Here is a 24,661-nt window from a genome sequence, read left to right as displayed (position 1 = left end):
TTCTGCACCTCACTTAGCAAGCAGTCAAACTCTCTGTAGGGTCAGGACAGGCCCACAATTCAGTGTTATACAAAGAGCTTGCAGAGGTGTTTCTCCTGGGCTGAGCTGGGCTTTGTGGGAAAGCGCTCTGGCCAAGGATGGCCTTGCACACCTTGCTTGCTCTTGTTAAGCCTGTGGGCAGGTGCGAGGTGCGGTGGGGAAGAGGTGAATAACGAACTCATCTTCCCACAGGTTCCTGCGGCCGGTGCTCACCAAGCTCTCCCACATCCTGTACCCCTTGATGGGGGAAGGAGGTGTGGGGGAGGGAGACAAGGCTATGACCTTGGCTGACCCTGTAGGTGTCTCAGAGCTGGGACTAGGGTGAGGACTGAGGTGCCCAGGGTGCAAAATGGAAGGAGGCACACTCCCTCCTGACCCTACACTTGCGGAACCTTGAGGGCAATTGCCTCCTTTAGCTTCGTGCCAGACCATGACAGTCCAGGGCAGTCAGTGCTTCTTGAAGAGTGCAGGGGCTGTGGTGGCCAGGCCACTGGTTCCCATTCTAATCTGGGGGGCTTGGAAAACTTTGCAAAGGAAGTGAAGAGTGTGGACTCCTGGAAAGGAGACACCCCTTGGTTCTGCTGACTGCTCACCCCTGTCCTGGCCACCAAGCCTTTGCCAGGGCTGCCAAGGGCAGGTGGGCCATTGCCAGCATCACGTCTTCCTCTTGCCCTCTGTGCCTGAGCAGAACAGGCCAAGGGTGCTGAGAAAGTGAGCTCATGGTGGGGAAGCACATGTGCCCTCAGCTAGAGAGGAGCCTGGGCCCACGGAACCAGCCCCAGCTTGTCTGGGAGCCCTTTGCCCTTGCCCAGGGCCTCCCTGCCCTCTCCTAACTACCCAGTCTTGGGACTCGGAGCCAACCAGGCTGTGCCTAGAGGGAGAATGTCCACGAGAACAAAAACAGGTATCCATGCCTGTCTGAGCCTGGTCTCTGAACCGGTTGGCTGTCCATATTGTCTCTATTTTGCGTGTGTCTCTGTTCACAGGTCTGTAATCGTCTCTTTGTCCGTCTGTCTTTCCATGACCCTGTGTTTTTCCTTCCTCCCTCTCTGTGTGTCCTTCTGTCCGAGAGTGATGTGAGGCCGGGGTTGGCCGGGGGGGGGTGGGGGGGGCATACCTGTCCTCTCTCGCTCTCATTGGTTCGCAGCCCCCGGGGACAGCCGCCTCCAGTCCCGCCCCCCTCCAACCCCCACCCCCCCACCCCCACCCCGCCCTGGACCTGAGCGCGCGGGGCGCCTCAGAGCTCCGTCTCCAGCTCGAGACAGGAGCGCAGCAGCCGAAGCCAGCGGGGACAGGTTCTCCGCACACCCGGCATCTCAACAGGGACTCGAGGCTGCAGAATTGCTCCGAGACTCAGCGGCGGCAGCGCGGGAGGACGCGGAGGACTCTGCCTGCGCCCTCTGTGCACTCGGCTTCTGGCGGCGCCCAGCAGGGATCCCGAGCTGCGGCCACACTCACCACTCAGCTTTCGCCGCCGCCGTAGCCCAGGGGCGCCCCGGAGCCCGGAGCTCACCGGAGCTGGGGTCCGAGCTGAGAGGGCGGCCGTAAACCCGGGTCGCTGATTCGGGACCGCGGGTAGCGACGGCGAGAAACCCGAAAAGTCCGGGGGTCGCGGGCGCCGAGCCGTCCAGCTCCGAGCCGTGGGGTTCACCACCCCACGGGGAGGGCAGCTGAGCGCGGCTGGCTACGGAGCGGCGGCGGCCCGGGGGCTCCGCGGTTCCGGCGACCCCGCAGGCATCTGGCTCGCGGTCAGTCACCCGTAGCGGGAAAAGCAGGGCACGCCATGGAAGAGCGGGGCGGCGCCGGGCGGCGCCAAGCGAAGTGAGGCGGCCGGGCCGGGGTCGGCGGCCCCGCGGGCCATGTACGGCGACGTGTTCAACGCCACGGGCGGCCCCGAAGCGGCGGTAGGCGGCGCGCTGGCCCTGGCAACCACGGTCAAGGCGGAGGGCGCTTTGCCGCTGGAGCTAGCTACCGCGCGCGGGATGCGGGACGGCGCGGCCGCAAAGCCTGACCTGCCTACCTACCTGCTGCTCTTCTTCCTGCTGCTGCTCTCCGTGGCGCTCGTCGTCCTCTTCATCGGCTGCCAGCTGCGCCACTCGGCCTTCGCCGCGCTGCCCCACGACCGCTCGCTGCGGGACGCCCGCGCGCCCTGGAAGATGAGGCCGGTGTAGCGGCGGAGCCAGCCACGCCGGCAGGCGCCCGGTGCCGGTCTCGCCACCAGCAGTCGGTGTGAGCCAGGCAGGGTGCACCTGACGCCCCTGGGAACACTGCGCCCTGACCCCAACACCCTTCCCGCCCTCGAGCAGCACCCTGGGCGTCAAGGGAGTAGGAGGAGGCGTTAGGAGGCTGTAGAAGGTCCCGATCCTCGTGGCCGCAGGAAACTAAGGTTCTGCTTCCCTGGAGGACTCTCTCTTCCCTGGACAGCGGGCCCAGCTGGGGGGGCGGGGCGGGGGGGGGGGGCTTCCTGCAAGACGGCGCTCCCACCCGGACAAGGGAGCCTTTCTCGCCGCCCGCTGACTTCCCTACTTTGCACACCCAAGGGGCAGGCGCTGTGAGCGCGCAACTACCCGAGCGCGCAGCCAGCCGGGAGCTGCCTGTCCGGAATCCCCGGCCCTGCAGCCGTCTTCCTGCGGCTGTTACCACCTCTCCCACTCTTTGGCACCGAGGGTCCCACTAGGATCTGAGTGTGAACTCAGCCGGACTTGGGAATGATGGCTCTCGGAAGCTTCGTCCCCTGGGGAAGGAGGGGACTCGAGTTTCAATGGGTGCCGCCTGGGTCTGAGGACCCAGTTTCTCTGCCCGCACGCGCAAAGGAGAAGCCGGTCTAGAGGCGCAGGGTCCCACCTGCAGCACCCTGTGGTCAGGAAATAGTGTCCTCCATCTCCAGGGGCCGCATTTCTACAATAAAACCTCACCGAATTAGACCCAGTGCTGACAACGCTCTGGTCATTGGTTGCGCCACTTGGGAAAGGGGGATAAAGGGCAGGGCGATCCTGAGCAGGCTGAGACCCAAGTGCACCGCGCCTCCCACCTCGCTGTGGCCCAGGTCAGTTTTAATGATGCTTGCTCCTCTCCAGCTCCACCTTTCCCCAGGGTCAGTCAGTTACTTGCTCTGGCAAGTGTCTTCCGAGTGGGTCTCAAAGAGGAATTGCTGCCTCATCTGCTGAAAAAAAAAAAAAAAAATCCCTCTAATAGGGCTCCATGGAGACCTTCCCTGTTGGGTGGTTCCTCCCACCTGGCATCCACTCCGTCGCTCTCAGAGCCTCTCTGGGCCTGAGCCCTTCCAGAAGCCTTTTCTGGACCAGAACCACCTGGTGAAGGAAGGGCCTGAGGGTCAGGCGATGGGGGCAGCTGCTCTGCACTTCTGCCCAAGGTAGACAGGGAGGCCAGCTCTGGAAAACACAGCGGGAAAGCAAGGGATGAATAAGCCCAGCTTGGAGGAGCAGATTTCAAAGAACCTGAGAGGGAATAGAAAGAATTGTGATAACCTTGACCATTTTCAAAGTTAATCTAATTCTAGGGAGAATTCTTTATGGTGGTTTAGAAGTTTCAGGAGTCACCTGGCTCATTAGGACACCGGAGCTTAGAGAATGTTTGACTAAAAGGAGATTTGGTAGATTATCTAATCGAGTAGTTTTAAACCATTGAGGGGTCACTCAGATTTTGAGAATCTGAACAATACTAAGGATGCCTGTCTGGCAAAATGCATACAGGCACACAATTCTACAAACTTTTTGTGAGGGTTGACACTGAAACCCATCTAAGGACCCCAGCTGAGGCTGGGAAAAGACTTGCTACGGCTCCAGTCTCAGGCTAGGGCTCCTCACCACCACTTCTCCTCAGCCAGTGCCCAAGACCCCCTCCTGCTCCTATCCCATGAAGCAGCAGAGATGAGCAGCTGACAGTTCATCTTGGGCTTGATTACCCATGTCTTGGAGAGCTAACACCAACCAAGCCCTAATGGAGCTAATTCTATGATAACCTCACAGAACAGTTTGGTTTTTGGAAATGTAGCCAAACCTTTCTAGCCTATAGTAATGGTAACTCAGCTAATCCATGTGACCCTTGGTTGCAGAGAAGACTAAATGGAATAAATTTTAAGGAGGTATGAGAGCCCTGGCTGGCATAATGAAATCACACACTGCTGCTATGCGGGACCCTCCAGCTTTAGTCTGGGGTCTGTGAGGGGTAAGAGACTAATGTAGAGACAGCGTATTCCTCCTCCACATCTCCCCATGGATAGATCTCAAGGCAGTATGCAGAGTGGTCAGAAGCACAAGCTCTGGAGTCTGTCTAGCTTTAAACCCCAGCTCCACTGCTCACTGGTTGTGTGACCCTGTGCAAATTACTTAATCCCAGGCTGTTTCCTTATCTGTGAAATAAGTATTATATCACCTAGCTCTACAGGGTTGAATGTCAAATGACATAATCAGTGTAACATGCTAGCACTCAAATATTAGCTGTTATTGTAACTGAGCCTTAGGCTTGAGGCAGCACCGCCGAAGGGAGAAGCTGACCCACCAACAGGATGTGCTCTCACCACAGCTCTATTGTGACCACAAAAAAATGCGAGGGGGGGGGATTATCAGTGGACTTCTGGCTTAGAGGTCACCTGAAGTTCCTGGACCAGAACCAGTTGAAGCCAGAGTGATCCAGGAGGCTCTTGGGATCCCTTAATATAATACTGTCCCAAGGCATCAAGAGGTTAAAGCTAAAAAATGCTAAGATGGAGATAACTTGGAAACCATCTTTCTGATGTCTCTACAGGGTTTCAGTGGTCTTAGCCACCTAAGCCAAAGGTTTGGCCACTTCAAATGAACAGATACTTCTGGAAGAAATTCCTAAGTAATTGCGCCGTGTAGATCTGGAATCTAGAAACCAAGCAGGGTCACTATGAGGAACTGGACTAGATTCCTGCTTTTTGCCAGGAATGTGACCCTAAATAATTTCATTCTCATCTCTCGGCTAGTGTTAGACTAGTTGAGCAGTAATGGGTCCTTTGTCATTTGGGACCTAGACCCAGATTCTCCCCTGGAAAGGATGTGGCTGAGTTCATGTCTGTCTTCTGCTGATATGCAGGGTAAGTGGACTATAATGTGCTAACTGGACCTTTAGATGGATATCAGGAAGGTCGATCTATGCACACACATCCTCCTGCCCTTTGTTCTTTCATCAAGCCCATGATGTCTTGGAATTACCTTGGAAGGGCTGGGCCTGCAAGCTAAACTGAGGAATAGGACCCATGACATAGGTGTTTGGGCTGCTCTTCCATAACGGGTCACTTGGGCAAGCGAGAGGGTTGAGAACACGTTTCTGATGGAGGGTAAGAGGGTGGGTAGGGTAGAAATTAGGGAAGTGGTTAAAGATGCCAGGAACCAGAAGAAGCAGCATAATGTAGAGACCAAGAGCCAGAGTCCTGGAGCCCAGTAACCTGACCTTGGCCATCCACTCCATGCCATGCTCATGCTTCTGGATTTCCGAAAACCTGCTTCCTCATCTGTAAAATGGAGACAATAACAGTACCTGGTTCATGGGATTTTCAACATTGTGGGAGACATTGGAGGTAAAGCGTTCAGCTCATGTTTGACATGTGGTAAGTGCTCGAATGTGAGCTATCATTATTATTCGCCATCAGGATGACCATTTCAGAAGTGTTTGCAGCAGCAAAAATAGCAACTGCTTTCCCTCAGTGACTAAAATTCATCACCTTTCCATATAAATTAGGCCTTCCTCCAGTCTTCTCCATCTCAGTAAACTGAGCCATCATCTGGTTGCCCAAAGTAAAAAGCACATGGTGGTCATCCTGACCCCGAACTCTTCTTCATCTTCCCATGTGCAGTCCATCCTAGACACCACTCTGCTCCATCTACTCCCCTCCATCTCCACCAACGTGACCTGAATTCAAAGCCCAGCATTCACTTCTGCCTCTCTCCAAAGCACGCGTCCGATCCCAGTATCTGCCTCCAGCCCCAGCTTACACTCCAGTGGCTTCTCCTTGTTCTCAGGATTTAAAACAAAACTCTAACCTTGGCCTACAAGATGCAGCATCCTCTGGCCCCCACCAACCTCTCCAGCCTCATCCCCTCACACTCCTCTTGCACTCCAGGCTCGAGACACAGTAGCCTGTTGATCCCTAAAGCCTCTCTGCCTAAGCTGCTTGCCCCCGCTCCTTCATCCAGCTAATGCCTCCTCATCCCTCAGGTCTCAATATCTCTTCCTCAAAATGGATCTGCCTGAGTTCTCAGAGGAGGTCAGTTACATTCATTCACAGCCCCCGATCAGGTCCCTTACCGCAGCCATCAAGTAACTGTGTTGTAGTTCGTGGCTTAATGTCTCCCCTCTACTACCGTGTAAGCCGTATGAGGTCAGGGACAGCATGTGCCTGCTCTGCTCACTGCTACTTTCCTAAGGCCCAGCAGAGCGTTAAGCACAAAACAGACACTGAATAAGTATTTGTTGACTAGAATATAATGGAAAGACAGCTAGAGGTTAAGGTAAACTCTTGCCTGTGGGTTCTTCATCCGAACACTTCACCTTTGATTTGCTGCCTTAAACTAAACTTGCATCAGATGAAATATTGAGTTGAACGCTCCTCATTGACCAGGCCTCCAACTGGCCTGTTTCCAGGAGGTGGTAATCCACAAAGTTGTTAGCAACTGACATTTCTTGTCTCCATCTATGTAACACTTCAGTTATTATTGTATCCTGCAGAGACTAAAGAACGTGCAATTTAAAATTCTGTACCTTTAGCTATTTCTGCTTGAATTACTCCTTTTCCTGCACGGAAGCTGAGTTCTTTACCATGTCATTCATATGCTTTCTGAATTGCCTTGACTAAGAATCAACTAAATCACTACTTCACATACTGACTCACTCACCTCTTCTTGGACTTTGATCAGAGATTTCCTTCTCAATGAGACCATCTCTGGTTTCTGGATCTAAACCTTCAGCCACCTTCCTCCTCCCATCCCTGACATCTCAAATCTTCCTTTCCTACTTTTTCTCCTTAGAACTTACCACTACCCTATATATTTTTTGTCTTATTTTGTGCCTCCATCAACCAGAATGAAGATGCTTGAGAGAAAGTATTTTTGTTTTATTAAGTTTATCCTCAGTCTGACATCTAATAGGCCCTCAAATATTAGTTAAACAAATGAACAAACAACCTGATACTGCTCACGTAGGACCAGAAAAAAATCCAGATATTCGGAAAAACAGGAGTAGAGCTTATTTTTTAAAGTCTCCTTGATTCTCCATTTCTGCCCCTCCTCCACCCTCCAAAACTGATCAACTAACCCTAACTAGATAGAAACTGAAACCACTAAACTATGTTATAGCTTCGCTTTTCACGAGGACAGGAATGACTCCCTGCGACAGCTCTGCTGCCGAGCCTGAAGCCTGACTTGCAGTAAGCACGCAAGTGCTTACTCTCTGGTGAGAGTAAGTGAAGAAGCAAGTACGGACTCACCAGATTACAGCCTGACTGTTACAACAAAGAGCACTCCCCACCTCCAAGTTTCTTTTCCACATAACCTTCCAAGAGTAGCACAACTCTGTCACCCTCGTCCCTTGGCTCCCGTGTCCACTTTGAGGTGGCTACTCTAGTTCCTGCCATCCTATCTGCATTCTAGCCACAGGGAAGGGGAAAAAAGCAAGAGGGTTCCTCTGTGAAGCATTATGCCAAAATGACAGGTATCATTTCTGCTATTATGCCAATGGTCAAAGCTTAGTCGCATGACCGGCCACAGCTGAAAGGGAGGCTGGGAAATGTGGTATGCAGCTGGACAGAGGTGTTCAACGATTAAGGAGAGAAAATGGGTATGGTAAACGTCTAGCAGTTTATTAAACAGACAGTAAAAGGACAGCACCTTTCTTTTCATATGAAGATCTTTGCAGGCTCCCTGTTCATATGTAACGAGTTTGTGCTTGCATTCATCATCTTCACCTTCACTGCCATCACTAACTTGGCCTGAACAAATTCTGTAAAATTCACAGAATTTTATGTAAAGAAAAGACAACCAAGGGATGTTTACCATTAATCTTAACTAATGTCTACATAGCCCTTCAAACCCTCCTCTGCTTCTTCTCCCCCCACAATCACACACGCACTCTCTTCAGCAAAATTAAGCTTTTATTCTGAAGTACAAACACAGGTCACTGTTCTGTTTCTCAAAGGCACTGCGTAGGGTGCCCCACCTGAGTGCAATTAAAGGCCTGACCCTCAGGCACAACAGTTGCGGGTGATATTATGGAATCTAAACCAGGGCACTAAAATCAAACTACAGGGTTCTTAACACAGCCGCCCCTGCCCCTGTAAGCTATGAACTAAAAAGCACACTTTTTTTGTTGTTGTTGTTATTTTCTCTTGTCAAATACATCAAGGAAACTGTGCCCTTTCGATTCTCTGGGAAAATATTAAATGTCAACAGGTTAAAGCTCCAAGTTGCCTGTTAATTTTGTAGGTTCTCTAAGCAACAATCCAGGAGCCTGATAACTTTGGGGCAAAGGTCCAAAAGCTCAAAGAGAAAGAATAAATATGGGGCTTCCCTGGTGGCGCAGTGGTTGGGAGTACGCCTGCCGATGCAGGGGACACGGGCTCGTGCCCCGGTCCGGGAAGATCCCACATGCTGTGGAGAGGCTGGGCCCGTGAGCCATGGCCGCTGAGCCTGCGCGTCCGGAGCCTGTGCTCCGCAACGGGAGAGGCCACAGCAGTGAGAGGCCCGGGTACCGCAAAAAAAAAAAAAAAAAAAAGAATAAATATGAATGTTCTTAGTTGAATTTCCCCCTTTCTTCTCCTATGAGGTGGGTAATAAAGAGATCTAATAAAGTACTGAGCTCCAATCCATTCAATTAAGTATTGTCTTATTACATAATTTAAAGCTAAATTCTAGTATAAAAAATCATATCTGGTTTTAGTACTCTCATTCATTCAACAAATATTCGACTGCTTACAATATATCAAAAACTGTTCTGGCAGTGGGAACACATATCTGGCCACAGCTTACATTCCCATGAGATGACACAGTCTATAAACAGGGTAAAGAAATAAGACAGGCAGGATGTTGGATGGTGATAAATGCTATGGAGAATGAAAAACTTTTTTTTTTCTTTCTCCTTCTTTTCCAAAGTCTTATTTTCCTTCTTTCTGAAAGCCTTCCCAGATTAATCCCAATTGGCTTCTCCTGTCACTTCAGCAGTCTCATTAAAATATCTGGAGAGCCAAGCTTGATGTAATATGTTTGGGAAAGGTCTGCCATTCAACAAAATAAGAGACAGCTCACAGGACAATGTTCTCTTGGGGATACAGAATTCAAGAAACACTTTGGAACCAAACCAATTTCTCTTAGAACCCTTTCAAAAAAGGAGCTATAGTTTCACCCATAATCAGCTAAATTCTTGTCAAAGAAAGGAAAGGACTGATGTAGAATGACTACCTGAATAGTTTAGAAGGATACATGCACAGATGTTTAGTGGTTCACTACTGGTTTGGGATTTTTAGTTCATACTTTCCTGTACTATTAAAATTCTCAGCATTTATCTCAGATAAAACTATTATTTAAAATGAAATAAAAGGTGACAGGAAAGGGGTAAGAGATTAAGAAAAAGTATAAGGCTTTCAAAATCCATCCCAAACATCAAAAAACTGCCTCACGAAACACCCCTCACAGCAACTATACACACATCCACTTGAAACAATATTGATAATAATCTTAACCACCAACCTAAATCCTCCTTCCACCCCCATGCAACATACTTTAAGATGGAGATAGTTAAGCAAGGTGCCAAAAACCCTTCTTTATATTTTCCCTATAGCCCCTTTAAAATATAACCACAAAAAGTGATTTAGACCAAAAGAACACAGGACTTTTTTTTTTTTTTTTACAAAAGTCAGTTTATTAAAATAGGCTTACAAATTCAACAACAAAAAACACAGTAATATTTAAAATGTTAAATGGGGGGGAAATACTTTCTTATAGCCCACTGATAGCCTTCTTATAAATATTTATAAAATATGAATTGCATCAAAACTGCTGTAATATGGAATAGCATTAGCCATTGAGTTCTCGTGTCTAAAAGAAAATTGAAGCAGATGTCACAATTGATCCCTGTCACCTGAACTGTTTTGGCTATGGCAATTTGAAAACTAATTATCTTAAATCTGAGAGAAGCCAACACCACCTCTCACTGTTCACTGATATCTTTTGCCAGAACAAATGTTTTTAAAGTATACTTCTAAAACAGTGAAGTTGCTACTAAACGCCTTACACTTGAAATAAAAAAAAAAAAAAGCATAAGAAGAAACTGATTTGCAGATACGGATTCTTTTGATGACGCCTTTTTTCTAAAGAGAATAATAAGAGCTTTTATATTTACTCTTTCAGGTTAAAATATTTAGTTTGGGTTTTTCTAGTGGGGACACATGGATTTTCACCATCCCCTTCTAATTAGAATAAGTTTGTATTTCTTGTATATACAACACAGAAGGTGGTAAAAGTAGGCAGGCACTTGGTGGGGATGACAAAACTAATCTGTGATTTTGAACTTCTTTTAAAAGGAGAAAATTAAGAAAAACAAGGCTAATTTGCAAAGTGGGTAATCAAGGATTAATCTACTAAGGTCAAGTAGCATCAGAAATAATTCCTCTGAAGTAGTAATTCCAAAGAAGTAGCAGAAATGTAAGAGATGATGGTTATGATAATAATAATAACAAAAGAGTTCTGATGTGGCAGGCACTAAGTACTATATTTGTATTACTTTATTTAATCTTCCCCCAAATCCTTCAAGTAGACTTTTACTTTACAGATCAGGAAACTGAGGCACAGAGTGGTTAAGCCTAAGGGCACAGAGTTAAGGAAGCTCTGAGGTCCAGGACTCAAATGCAGGCAAGCAGACTCCAAAGCCAGCTCTGCCAGCAACTATTCTATCTCTCAATCATCTGGTCAAGACCTCTAATTTTAGAAAGAGCTAGGGAAGGGAAATTAGTGGTTAAACTAAAAAACCCCAGACTCTAGATTCAAATCCTTTTTCAAAACAAAACTAAACTAACAAAGAAAAACACATCAACTCTCTTATAAACAGAATAGAAACATACTGATCCTTCTGAGCAAACCTCATGCTGGTGGAAAGGCCTAGTATATTCAATTTCTATCGCTAGTGCACAAACAGATAACACAGCCGGTCACAGCAACTGATAATCTCATCCTTTTTTATAAATTCACTCAACGGAACATGTTAAATCAAAAAAGAATAGCCCCCCAAACAAACAAAAACACACATTAACCAGATTTTGAGATTTATTAAAATAAAGTATTAGCAAACAATATCCAAAAACAAAGTTCTTAAGAGTTATGGCTTTGAAAAGCACAATATAGTAAAACCTAATACATTTTTATAAGTATCAAAAAGATAACAGAATTGAAGCATGTTGCTAGAATTTCATTTTCTACAACATAAACAGAAGGAGAACAAGTACAAGTAAGAAGCAGACCTAGAGTGCAGCCAGTGATTTGGTCTTTATCATCTGCATATGAAATATCTTTTTAAGAGAACATGGGCAGGATTACATACAAATACCCAGTTTTCATGATTACAGTCCTACCCAATTTTAACATAGGTGATTTTCAAAATGCAACTTTAACCAACCATGTTGAAAAAAAAGCACTTGCCCAACTATTATCTCCAAGAGTCCCTACAGTTAAAATACTTTATGAATAAATCAAAGCAACATCATCTCCAATGGTATTAGAAGGGAAAATCTGACTCTAAAAGATTTCTTCTTTACTTGGGATTGTTTGGCCTCACTGGAGTTTTGTTATAGCTAACACCAGCTAGTATTAAGAAGGCACTACCTATCAATGCGGTAAAAAAAAAAAATCTACCTCTACACAAAATTTCAAACTTTTAAAAAACAGTTATCTTCAAATAAATCCTTAAAGGACAATGGTTTATGACAAATTTAGGAATTTTAAGAACTGAATTATTTGGACGAGAACCACACAAACCTTTTTCACTCTGTCATAAATAACAGAAGAATCCTGCTCTGAGACTAGATCTTTTCAACAAAACAACTCACCACGTGTTTTACAGCAATTGCTACCAGCAAATATTACAGCATAAGCTCTTATTTTTTAAAAAAATTTGCTATGTAAAATCCTTCTCATTGGTTTTTGTAAATCATCCAATTTTAGGGTAACACCTCAATCATAGTAACTGCGTTTTAGAAGAGAAGTTTCTATTATGAAAAATCCAATATAACAAAGGCTTGACAAATACTCTTACCTCTTGTAATTAGGACATGCTAAACTTCAAACCAGTGAATTACAAAGAACTAGCTAAATTTCTGTTTAGCAGGTATTGAATAGAATTGTTTACATAGAAGAAATGCCTCAAATTCTCTCTCCATACATACATACTTCTGTGAGAAGTAAACCTCCCCAGTCCCACCTCTTTTAATGAGGAAAATGCTACTCTCCAGGGGTTGAAACAGGCATCAAACCTGAGATTACCACCCAGAAAGCTGCGCTACTGAATATCTGAGGAGATGCCCATAAACCAATACTTAGGAAAACTCCTGCCAATAAAAATCACCAAACACTTCTAAAACCAGCAGGCTATCTACTACCTTAAAAGATTCTTGCTTATCTAGCTGATGGGTATAATGAGGACACACATTCATAATTCCTACCAGAGAGATTAAGTGAGGGTTTAACTAATAAGACAAGGAAGAGCTCTGAGCCTCTTAAAAGTTAATAGGTCCAAAATTTAAATCATCATTGGAAGCTGAATTTAATAATTATCAAAAGATTTTTCCTTCTTCAGAAAGTATAAAAGATATTAATATATTTTAAGTAGGAGAATGATAATGATCCAAAGTAATATTAAGCAAGCAACTAGAAAAAGTATAAAGAAATGGAACTAAAATGGTATATTAGATGCTCTCTGTAATAGAAATACAACACTTAAACAGGTACTATCAAACTTGAATTTAGAGTTTCTCTGCTACTGGCATGATTTCATTTTTGTATAAACTTTCTCCTTTAAAAGAACACTATTACAGGGGAACTGTTTCCCACAGGTACTCTAAGATAATACTGAAGGTTATATAATGTGAGCCCCAGTCCTTATCTTAACAATAGATTTCAGATCTGAATACTTACTGATCATTTTACATCCTAAAAGAATGTCTTACTCTCAAATGTTATGAAAAGTATAAAATAGCTACACCCTCTTTCCATACTATTAAGTATAACTTATTGAACTACCTATTGACAGTAATCTTACTGTGGATTTCACCTCAGAGACCCAGACAATTCTATTATCATATTGATAGTTTACTTATATAACAAGAAAATGTAAAAAGTGATTTATAGTCTGATATTTATATTTGACATTTAGATTGATGTCTTCCTTAAATTTTCTCTAAAGAAAAAACGTTCATTTCAGTAGATCAGTAACATGCCTACTAGTTTATATTCCATAACATAAGCCAGGTAATTATGTAGAGATATTAGTCAAATGCACCTCTTAAATTATTTTTTTCCAGTCAGTATCTTTTTGTTGCTTTAATACATTACTGAGATTAATTTTGATTCTATTCCTCTTTTTGCATTTACCAAACTGGTTGTAATTTTATTATTCCCAGACTCTGTCTTTTCAGCTGGCATACATTTATTTAAATGTTGTACATGCTATAAAATGTGATTATTCTGGTTTTGATGATGTTTTCATAAATTTGACTATAAACCATTCTGGAGATTAAATAAAAGCTTAAAACTGTAATTTTATGAAATGGTTTCTTTCAGAGGTGCTTTTTTCATTGGTAGAATTTTACTTAGTTTTTTTTAATCTCACTGGCTAATTTTTATTTCCCATCCATTCCTGTACTGAGCATCCTCAGGAATTATAGGACCAGCTGGATTGAATGAAGTTTTCATATAAAACCCAGGGATGTGGAGTTAACAACTTTTAGGAAATACAACAGGCTTAATTATACTTCTACATGAAACTCTTACCAGTTAATAGCTTCAGTACTGTCATTCGAGACACAGCTCCTTAGAGAAAACACAGAAAAAGCCAATCACATAAAATCTTGCTAACTCTAAAGGCTGTTACATGAATAAAAACAATTTTTAATTAACTCAGTTGTAAGCATCAATAAAACAATTCAATAGTTTCCACCAGTTCAAGCTCACTGAAGTTGATTACATGTATCTGCCAGTCAACCTAGGTAGTTATTCTACAAATTTGTTCCAAAGATTGTGCCATGAGCCCGCTAAGAAGAATGATGTAAATAGCTAAGTTCTATCACTAAGCAAATAAACCTCTTTTGTGTGGCTGACACAATTCTGGAAGATTGAGAATGCATGTCATGTAAAACTTACGTTTAAGGCTCAGGTGACTGTCAGAAAGTTTCCTTTTACTTAGCAAAGGACTGTGAGCTGAAACACATACGGCACTTCATCTGAGAGAACTAAAACCATCCATTGGCTGCACTTTATAAAAGCAATAAATAATGTTATGGAAAACAAAAGGAACTGCATTCTCCTTTCCTCAAAAAATGCATTTTTTTTCCTCATAAGAGCAGAAAGGGCAAAGTAGAAAGTCAAATGAAACTAATATTTTAAACAGAAGACTGACATGGCTCCCCATATTTTTAAAAGGCACTGGAAAATAAGCTTCTTCTAATAGGTAAGTTAGGTGATTTTTTTTTCCAAAATAATGTATTTGTTCTTCATGCCATAACTAAGTGTCCATCTGACTGCTCCCTAGAAAAAGAGGTTAAGAGTCCTTTACTCAAAGGCCTTAAGCATGACTGATTAAATGAATATTTTAGAGTTTTCATGTCTTTCCTCTCTGAGGATTGTGGAGTCTGGTATCCACATAGGTGCTAAAAAAAAATAGAAAAAGAGCACCCATGGTAACTGAGAGAATAGTCTGTGTTCTTTGATATGTGAATGTTTTCAAATCAGCTAGCTCAATTCATTTAAGCATCAGACAGGTGGCCTCATCCTTGGGGCCAGACTGAAGAGGCTCCTATGGCTACAGGACACAGGTCCTTGCATGGGGAAACAGACGCAAGTAAGAGCAATGGGATGAAGTACATGATTTTCCAACATTAATATCATCCTGCAGGGAATTAAAAAGGCACCTTCAATTGGAGCTGCAGAATAACAGTCTTATAATCTAGGTTGAAAATACAACAAAAGCTAGAAAAAGCATAACTTCCTATAACTGTAATCTATAAATTGCAGTGTTTAATACAAAAGGGGTACCAAGGAAGCAAGGATGAACATGTAAGTCCAAGTCACTTGAGTGTGTTTCACAAAAGGTTACTCTAAAAACTGTAAAAACTGTCACCCATCAAAGTGCAAAATAAAAGATTAATGCATGTCAAAAGTAGAGTTCTTGCAACATTGGCCAAAAGCAGCAAACATAACTGAACAAGGCCGTGCATGCACTGTCACTAGCTATAAAGTAGTACTTATGACAGATTTGACTAAATGACATATACTGGAGATCCATTGTTTGCAGTAAGTTTTTTTTAAAAAAGGAAATATTTTACAAAAGATAATATTGAGTGAAGTCACAATACACTGACAAACATTTAGCTGTATTGAATGTAAATTTCATGTCACTTAGAAAACTATCACTTGGCTTTTACTGAACACTACCTGTTAGAGCAGTGCATAGTGTTCCTTCAAATAAAAGACTTTTTTTTTTATAGTTTCTTTTAAGCCCCTACCATATGCTTTTATAAAACAATGAATTACACTTTTTTAAAGTTGGTAGGACTAAGAAACTGGTAAAAATACAGCTTCTGGAGAATCAAGAATAGAACGGAAGACTCTCATTGAACACCTTCTTATACTGTTATAATTTTCATCATGTGATGTATTACTTTTCCAAAAAAATTTAACAAATAAAAAAATTGCTGGGACAATAAGGCAAAAGTATGTTCCAGTTTAAGATCAATGCCAAACTTCTGAACTGGGGCACAATACTCACTCTGCATCTTTCACAACACTTTTGAGAGTTAATCACATGAACGTGAATACAAACATATGTTGATTCATCACAAAAACAAATGTATTGGTCACAATTATGTAGAAAAAAAATAAGCTGTAATATGTGTTTTCCATGTAAGCTCACAGTATCTGTACTGAAATTTTCCCTAAAATTAAAACAAGTCCACTAATAATATAACTGAAAAAGAATACTTCTACACTATGAAACAGAAGAAATGGGGTTTAGAGGGGAGCCCATCTGAGTGAGGACTTTATCCAGCCACTGAAGAGGCCCATGAAGATGAATCTCAATCCAACATGGGGTGCTGGTAACATCTTGCCGGTGATATTCTGCTCCCCAGCCCTATGAAAATGAACAGATAACATGGCAAGCCACTTTTTAAATTGTCAACCAGTCGAAACCGATTTCAACACACTAACAAAAATAAACTTTAACAGTAGAGATATACAGACATACCTAAAGGAAAAACTCTCACAAAACCAATCTCAGCATTCACCATGAAATTAAAAGCAACACAATAGCTGCATCATTATAATAACATATAACCCCTTAATAGAAACCCTTGGAGCAAGATATGAAGATATGTTTCAGAATTCTTTTTTTTTTTTTTACTTTTAGGAAGTTAATAATGGTACAATACCTCATAATTAAAATATTAATATTTCTGTAGTGAGCTATATTCTCTCTTAATGGGATAAATAAAACTCAAATATAGCCTCATGTAAGTTCACATCAGATTTTGTAAACAAAAAGTTTCTGATTTTTGGGGTTTTTTTTAAACATCAGATAAGGCGTTGTAAATCTGATCAATGCATACAAATGTAATTAAAGTGGCAGTCACATATCATTATCCTTTAAGATGAGAAATTACTGGGTTGAATTGAGCTGGATCACTTTAGCCTAAAACTCCAAAGAGTAAAACAGAATTTTTTCACTTCTATTTGCCTGAATTTAACTAGCTCTCTGCTTTACTGCTTACAGTAGTCCTGGCCCAGGAAAAGTAAGCAGCTGTGATGAGGGTGGATTGGGAGACTAAATTGAATATGCAAAAGCCATGTTTCTATAGAAGGCAAGGGAAATGCCTTCAGGGCTATTGATAAACTGCTGCATAAACAGGCCTATAACAAAGCCTATATATCGCAAGAAAATACTGGGCTGTGTGGCTGTGGGCCAAAAAGAAAAAAAACCTACACAGAGCATTTGACAATTGCTCTTCTTTGGCTAAATCCTTAAGGAACAAGCAGGTACAGGACAGGCTGCTGAAATATAATACAAAAATTCTTTCTAAATTTTGCTTATGCACCATCATTTGGAATACCAATAAAATTAGGCCAAGAGCAAATGATAAATTTGAAAAGTTCTTTGAACTTTTCAAATCCTTAATAACAAAGCTTAAAACAAGGAAAATAATTAGTATGGTAAAGAATTCTAACCTAATGTCAACCTAATGGGATCTAATAATAATTGAAACTGCTGAAGCTAAGGAACTTAAAAAGCAATTTTAATATTAAATGCTTTCTAGCAATTTAGCCTTTAACTGAAATTCTTTTATAAACTCAGCCCCTATTCAAAATCAATTTCAATATTGAGCACTTTATAAGGTCTGGATTATAAAATAAAATCTTAGACCAATCATGTGGTTTAAGTTATAAATTCAAGAATTTTATTTAAAAACCTATTAAATCAGGTAAAAAATAGTTACTACCTTTCATTTAACAAAGACTTTTTAAAATTATAACCTACAGACATATAATATACATATTTACAGTGACTCAAATTAAGCTACAGGTCACAACCCACTCACCTTGACAAAACTCATTCGAATGGTACACATTTTGGTGAGCTCATATACTGCCTCAAATCCATGGTTGACAGACTGAGCCAGAAGCTGGGCAAACTCCTGATTGTTAAAAATTTTGAGGCTGCAGCTGCTGGGAATCTTACAGACAGTGGTAGGATGAAAGCCATGATGAAAGTTGCAGTTCCTACTCTGTACAAATATGCTGCTGTCACTGAGGCACTCTGCATACACCTCTCCACCAACATAGTACAGATGAACACCTTAAAAAGACAGGCATTACAAGAGCAAACTTAACAAAGCAGTATAATGAAATCGAGGAAGTTGTATGAGGTGCAACCAAGAATAACTACTACACTATAGCAAGTCTTCAGACAGAAGCTACCACTAGATGGCCTTATGCTGCCAAAGATATTCAAGAGGTTAATGTGCCTAAATCTAAAATGATCCTCAAATAACTAAGACTTAAGCCTCAAGTTGGCAGCATATTAGGTTATCAGTTCTCAGGGTGTTTTTTTTTTCCTTTTCCAACAATCATTTATCATCTCTATGAAAGAAAGCAATGGCAAAAAAAAAAAAATCCCCAAAAAGCACCTTATGATGAGTCCTTTCAAAGGAATTCTTAGTGTTATCAACTATCATGAATAGTTGTTTGGCAAAAAGTTTTGCACTCTTTTTGCTAATGGAAAGGTCTGCAGCATTTAAAAAAAAAAAAAAGCTAAGTCACCTATGTAATTTCAGGTCATAGGAAGAGCCTTTAAATGGCAGATGTATTTTACTTTCCTTTAAAAAAAATGTTTTGGGTATTTTAAAAATATATAAATAATATATGATTGTTCAATATTTAAAAATTCAAATTATATAGCTAGAGCTGAAGTTGTTCCCAACTTTTCTCTACTGCAAATAGTACTAAAAAGACCATCGTAGGGCTTCCCTGGTGGCGCAGTGGCTGAGAGTCCGCCTGCCGATGCAGGGGAGATGGGTTCGTGCCCCGGTCCGGGAAGATCCCACATGCCGCGGAGCAGCTGGGCCCGTGAGCCATGGCCGCTGAGCCTGCGCGTCCGGAGCCTGTGCTCCGCAACGGGAGAGGCCACAACAGTGAGAGGCCCGCATACCGCAAAAAAAAAAAAAAAAAAAAGACCATCGTAGTACACACATGTGAGTAACAGACTGGTTTCAGGCTATGACATTAAAAACTATGTTTTGCTTCTGGGCAAATAAAAATGAGCTGTGGAAGAAAGGATCCTAGAACTGTATACTGGGAAAAAAGAGGAAAACGATTCTAGAATTTAAGAATTCACCAAGTAGATTTCTCTTAAATTATTCTACTGCAGAATGAAAAATCAATGCATGGAAGTGAGGCATTTTACCTAAAAAAATCATGGCAAATTGACAGTTCAGTCAAAAAAGAATGGAAACTTTCTTTCCAACTTATTTTTGGACATAGTATTTTTCTGAATCTCTTCTATAAGAAATCATATTACAATTAAAGTTATTTACCTTACCTTTTGTTCCTAATTTGGACTAAGACTTTCTCAAGTCAAAGAAGCAAAAAGTAGCAAGTGGTAAAAACAAAACTTCTTAAAAGAGAGGCAAACAGCTCTACCTGGGATAGGTTTCCTTTCTGACCACTTGATGCATGAGACATTTCACTGCAATGTGAAAAGTTCCTTGTTTGCTGTGGCAACTATCTTGTAGGATGAATTATAAATAAAACTCTGTTACCTGAATTTAAAAGGTAGGAGAAGTGGCAGTGAAGCCACTGAAGACTTAAGTCATTCAAACTGGATTTCCTACCAGTAACCCTGCTCGCTCCTCCAACATAATGGAAATTCTTTCAAGTCATCAACCCAAAATATTCCACAAATATCATAATTTAAAAATTTTAATCCTTCACTAGCATTCATATATTCTACAAATATTTCTTGTGTATGTACTATAAGCCAGGCAGCGTTCTAGTTGCTGAAGATATTGTTGTGAACAATGCAAATTTCTGTATAGCTTGTATTTCAGTCAAAAAGACTGAAAATTAAAAAAATAAACACAGAATAGTATGATTTCAGACCCTAAGTACTATGAAGAAAAAATAGGTAGGATAAAGAAAAGAAGTCTGTCTTTACTTGATACATTCTTCAACATCTCCAACTTGAGGGCAGGACCATGCCTTAAACTTCTTTGTATGCCCCAGAACCTTACACAATGCAGACTACATAGCAAGCACAACAAATGACTGAATTCAACTGAATGTAGGAAAATGACAAAATTACCTTTTCCAATATGTCGCCTAGTGTTTTCAATTGTTGAATTACGATTAACATTTGACAACAATCCCAAGCAGAATCTACTTTTGTTATTTGAAGGATCTGTGAATCCATCTACTAACACACTAGTAGAAGATGCATGAAAAGCTTCCCCAACACGATTGTTTAATTCATAGTAGACAATTGAACACCAATGTTTGGGCTCTTCATAGGCAACAGGCTGAACATCTGTGAACAAACCAGACAGAAAAAATGTTTAATGATTATCAGAAACTCCAGACTCTGTGTTTCCTTTAACCCAACCCAAGCACTATATGAAAAAGAAAATTTTCAGATATTTCACTTAAGTCTCACTGTCCTTCCTGACTTTCAGTCTGTTTGTATGTTTGTTTCCAAAAAACAAACATCAGAAATGCCTTGATCATAACAATTTACAAAATTATACATATACACGGATAGGCAATATCACATTTTAAGTTATTTTTCTAGCAGAATCTAATCCAGGTTTAAATTTGAGATGACAAACCTCTGTTTCAGCAAACTGAAAGACTTAACTATACCAGTATCCGTAAAATTATTTTAAATAAAAATTTGAACTAAAAAACTAAGTAAGGCTCTTAGCAAACTAGGAATAGAGGGAAACTTCTTCAACTTGAGATAAAGAACATTTACAAAAAACTTACAGCTGACGTCATACTTAATGGTGAAAAACTAGAAGCTTTTCTGCTAAGATCAGTAACAAGGCAAGGATGTGCTCACCACTCCTTTACAACAACACACTGGAAATCCTAGCTAAGGCACTAAGACAAGAAAAGGAAATAAAAGGTATACAGATTGAGAAGGAAGACATAAAACTGTCTGTTCACAAACGACAAGATTGTCTATGCAGAAAATCTGAAATGACTGACAGAAACACTCCCAGAACTGATAAGCACTTATAGCAAGGCTGCAAGATGTAAGGTTAATATACTAAAGTCAATCACTTTCCTATACCAGCAATGAACAAGTAGAATTTGAAATTAAAAATTCATTACCATTTATATCAGCACTCAAAAAATGGAATATTTAGGTAAAAACCAAACAAAATAGATATAAAATCTATATGACGAAACTATGAAACTCTAAAGAAAGAATTCAAAGAAAAACTAAATAGAGATACAGTCCATGTTCATGTATAGGAAGCCTCTATATTCTCAAGATGTCAGTTCTTCCCAACATGATCTACAGAGTCAATGAAATCCCAATAAAAATCCCAACACATCATCTTGTGGATATTGATAAACTGATCCTAAAGTTTACATGAGGAGGGAAAAGACCCAGAACAGCCAACACAATATTGAAAAACAAAACTGGAAGACTAACACTAGCCAACTTAAAGACTCACTATAAAGCTATAGGAATCAAGACAGTGTGGTATTGGCAAAAGGACAGAGATCAAAGGAACAGAACAGAGAGCCCAGAAATAGATCCACATAAATATAGTTAACTGATCTTTGATGAAGGATCTTGGTTACTTCTCCAATAATAGATAAAAGATAGTATTTCCAACAAATGGTATAAGAACAACTGACATTCACAGGCAAAAAAATGAATCTAGACACAATATCTTACGCTATTCATGAAAATTACCTCAAAAATGGATTGCAGAACTATGATACAAAACTATAAAACTCTAGAAGATAGCAGAGGAAAATATCTAGATGACCTTGAATATGGTGATGGCTTTTTAGATACAACACCAAGGCACCATCAGAAGAATGAGAAGATAAGCCACAGAATGGGAGAATATATTTGCAAAAGACACATTTGGTAAAGGACTGTTAACACAAAATATACAAAGAACTCTTAAAACTCAACAAGAAAATGAACAAGGTAATGAGAAAAACTGGTCAAAGACATGAACAGACACCTCACTGAAGATATACACATGGCAAATAAACATATAAAAAGATGCTCCACATTACATGTCATCAGGAAAATGCAAATTAAAATTGCAAAGAGACACTACTACACAACCATTAGAATGACCAAAATCCAAAGCACTGACAACACCAAATGCTGGTGAAGATGAGGAGGAACAGAAACTCTCATTCACTCCTGGTGAGAATGTAAAATGGTACAGCCACTTTGGAAGACAGTCTGTTGACCTCTTACAAAACTAAACAAACTTTTACCATACAATCCAGCAAATGTGTTCCTTGGTATTTACCTAAAGGAGTCAAAAACTTATGTCCACACAAAAACTGCAGAGAGATGTTTATAGAAGCTTTATTCATAACTGCTAAACTTGAAAGCAACCAAGATATCCTTCAATAGGTGAATGGATAAATAAACTGTGGTACACCAGACAATGGAATATTATTCAACACTAAAAAGAAATGAGCTATCAAGCCATGAAAAGACATGGTTGGTGGGGGACTTAAACGTATATTACTAAGTGAAGAAGCCAATCTGAAAAGGCTACATACTGTAAGATTCCAATTACAAGACATCTGGAAAAGGCAAAACTATGGAGACAATAAAAAGATCAGTGGTTGCCAGGGGTTAGGAGAGAGGGAGGGATGAACAGTCAGAGCACAGAGATTTTTAGGGCAGTGAAACTATTCTATATGATACTATAATTATGGCTACATGTCATTATTCATTTGTTACAACCCAAAGAATGTTAATACAAAAAATGAATCCTAATGTAAATTATAGAATGGTAGTTACCAAGGGGGTAAGGTGAGGGAGAATGGGGAGTCATTATTTAATAGGCACAGAGTTCTATTTGAAATGATGAAAAAGTTCTGAAAATGGATAGGAGTGATGGTTTGCTGAATAATGTGGATGTACTCAATGCTACTGAATTGTACACAACAGAGCCCCCAAAGTACAAGAAGCAAAAACGAACAGAACTAGAAGTGGAAATACATAATTCAACAGTAGTAGTTGGGAACTTCAATCTCCCACTCTCAATAATTGATAGAACAATTAGAAAGAAAATAAGCAAGGATACAGAAGATCTGAACACTACTGACCAGCTTCATCTAACTGAAATCCAGAGATCCTATGACACCCTACAACATCAGAATATACAATTTTTTCAAAGGCACATGGAGTATTGTCTAAAAGAGACTATATGTTTTGCCAAGGGTTGGCAAACCTTTTCTGCCCACCCAAATGGGCAAATCCAGCAACATATAAAAAGGATTATACACCATGACCAAGTGGGATACAAATACCTTAGGTTTTGCAGGCCACATACTATCTGTCATGTATTCTTCTTCTTCTTAACAATTCTTTAATAATCTAGAAACTATTCTTAGGTCACAGGCTATACAAAAACAAGCATAAAACAAGTCTCAACAAATTTAAAGAACTGAAATCATACCAAATATGTTCAAAGCACACAACAGAATTAAATTAGGAATCAACAACAAAAAGAAATTTGGGAAATCTTGAAATATTTGGAAATTGGGTAACATGCTACTAAATAATCCACGGGTCAAAGAAGAAACCACAACGGAAATTTTAAAATATTTTCAACTGAATAAAAATAAAGACAAACAAAAATAAAAATTTATGGGATGCAATTAAAGGTGTGATTAGAGGGAAAGAAATAGTTTTTAACACACATATTAGAAAAGAAACAACTCAAATTAATAATGTAAGATTCAGAAACTATAAAAAGAAAAGTAAACTAAAAGTAAACTTGCATTCTTCAAAGCAAGAAAAATAAAGGAAATAAAGATTAGAGTGGAATTCAATGGAAGAGGGAAAAGTTGTCATTCAAAAGATAAACAAAATTGACAATCCCTTAACTAAACCAACAAGAAAAAAAGAACATGACACAAACTACCAAAATCAGGAATTAATACATCACTACCAACTCCTACAGAAATTAGAGATTATAAAGGATACTACAAAAAACTTTATGCCAAATTAGATAATTTAGATGAAATGGACAAATTCCCAGAAAGACACAAATTACCAAAATTGACTCAAGAAAAAACAAACTCTGAATAGACCAATATAATAACTAAAGAAACTGAATCGATTATTTAAAATCTTCCCACAAATATAAGTCCAAGCCGAAATGGCTTCACTGGTAAATTCTACCACATATTTAAAGAAGAAATAATACTAATATTTCAAAAACTCTTCCAAAAATAGGAGGGAACACTTCCCAACTCATTCCATGAGGCCATTATTACCTGACAGCAATACCAAACAAAGACATCACAAGAAAATTACAGACCAATATCCCTCATGAATATACAAGCAAAAATACTCAACAAAATATTAGTAAACCTAACCAAGCAGTATATAAAAAAGGATTATACACCATGACCACATGGGTTTTATCCTAGGAATACAAGGTTGTTTAACATCAGAAAGTCAATTCATGTAATACATCTTATTACTAGAAAAAAAGAACAAAAAACTCACATGATCATCTCAGTAGATGCAGAAAAAGCTTTTGACAAAATCCAACATTCATTCATGATAAAAATTCTCAATCTAGGAATAGAAGAGAACTAACAGTTTGCTGGCT

General features: G+C 40.6%; 3 protein-coding genes across 7 annotated transcripts in view; 1 reads left to right on the top strand and 2 right to left on the bottom strand.

The window, feature by feature from the left end:
* Positions 1–2,094, bottom strand: part of LOC308616704 (uncharacterized protein) — a 469,470-nt gene extending 467,376 nt beyond the window's left edge. Inside the window, exon 1 of the mRNA XM_081233063.1 lies at positions 2,064–2,094. The gene's annotated coding sequence lies outside the window, so the exon portion shown is untranslated. The remainder of the gene's footprint in view (positions 1–2,063) is intronic.
* On the top strand, positions 1,625–3,412 carry SMIM32 (small integral membrane protein 32). Its single transcript, XM_081233068.1, has one exon. The coding sequence runs from the start codon at positions 1,899–1,901 to the stop codon at positions 2,208–2,210; it is 312 nt and encodes a 103-aa protein (XP_081089194.1). The 5' UTR covers positions 1,625–1,898; the 3' UTR covers positions 2,211–3,412.
* A 6,504-nt stretch (positions 3,413–9,916) lies between these two features.
* The window catches only part of SMAD5 (SMAD family member 5), a 106,968-nt gene continuing 92,223 nt past the window's right edge, over positions 9,917–24,661 (bottom strand). For all 5 annotated transcript variants that reach the window (XM_081233043.1, XM_081233044.1, XM_081233046.1 and 2 more), the window contains 3 exons: positions 20,131–20,352; positions 17,870–18,126; positions 9,917–16,407 (listed from right to left, as the gene is read on the bottom strand). In XM_081233043.1, the coding sequence (XP_081089169.1) occupies positions 16,264–16,407; positions 17,870–18,126; positions 20,131–20,352 (623 nt within the window). In that variant the 3' untranslated portion in view covers positions 9,917–16,263. The remainder of the gene's footprint in view (positions 16,408–17,869; positions 18,127–20,130; positions 20,353–24,661) is intronic.

The sequence above is a fragment of the Mesoplodon bidens genome (genome assembly GCF_964165515.1).
Source record: "Mesoplodon bidens genome assembly, chromosome: 4".
Classification (NCBI taxonomy): Eukaryota; Metazoa; Chordata; class Mammalia; order Artiodactyla; family Ziphiidae; genus Mesoplodon; species Mesoplodon bidens.
This window is presented reverse-complemented; position numbering and strand designations above follow the sequence as displayed.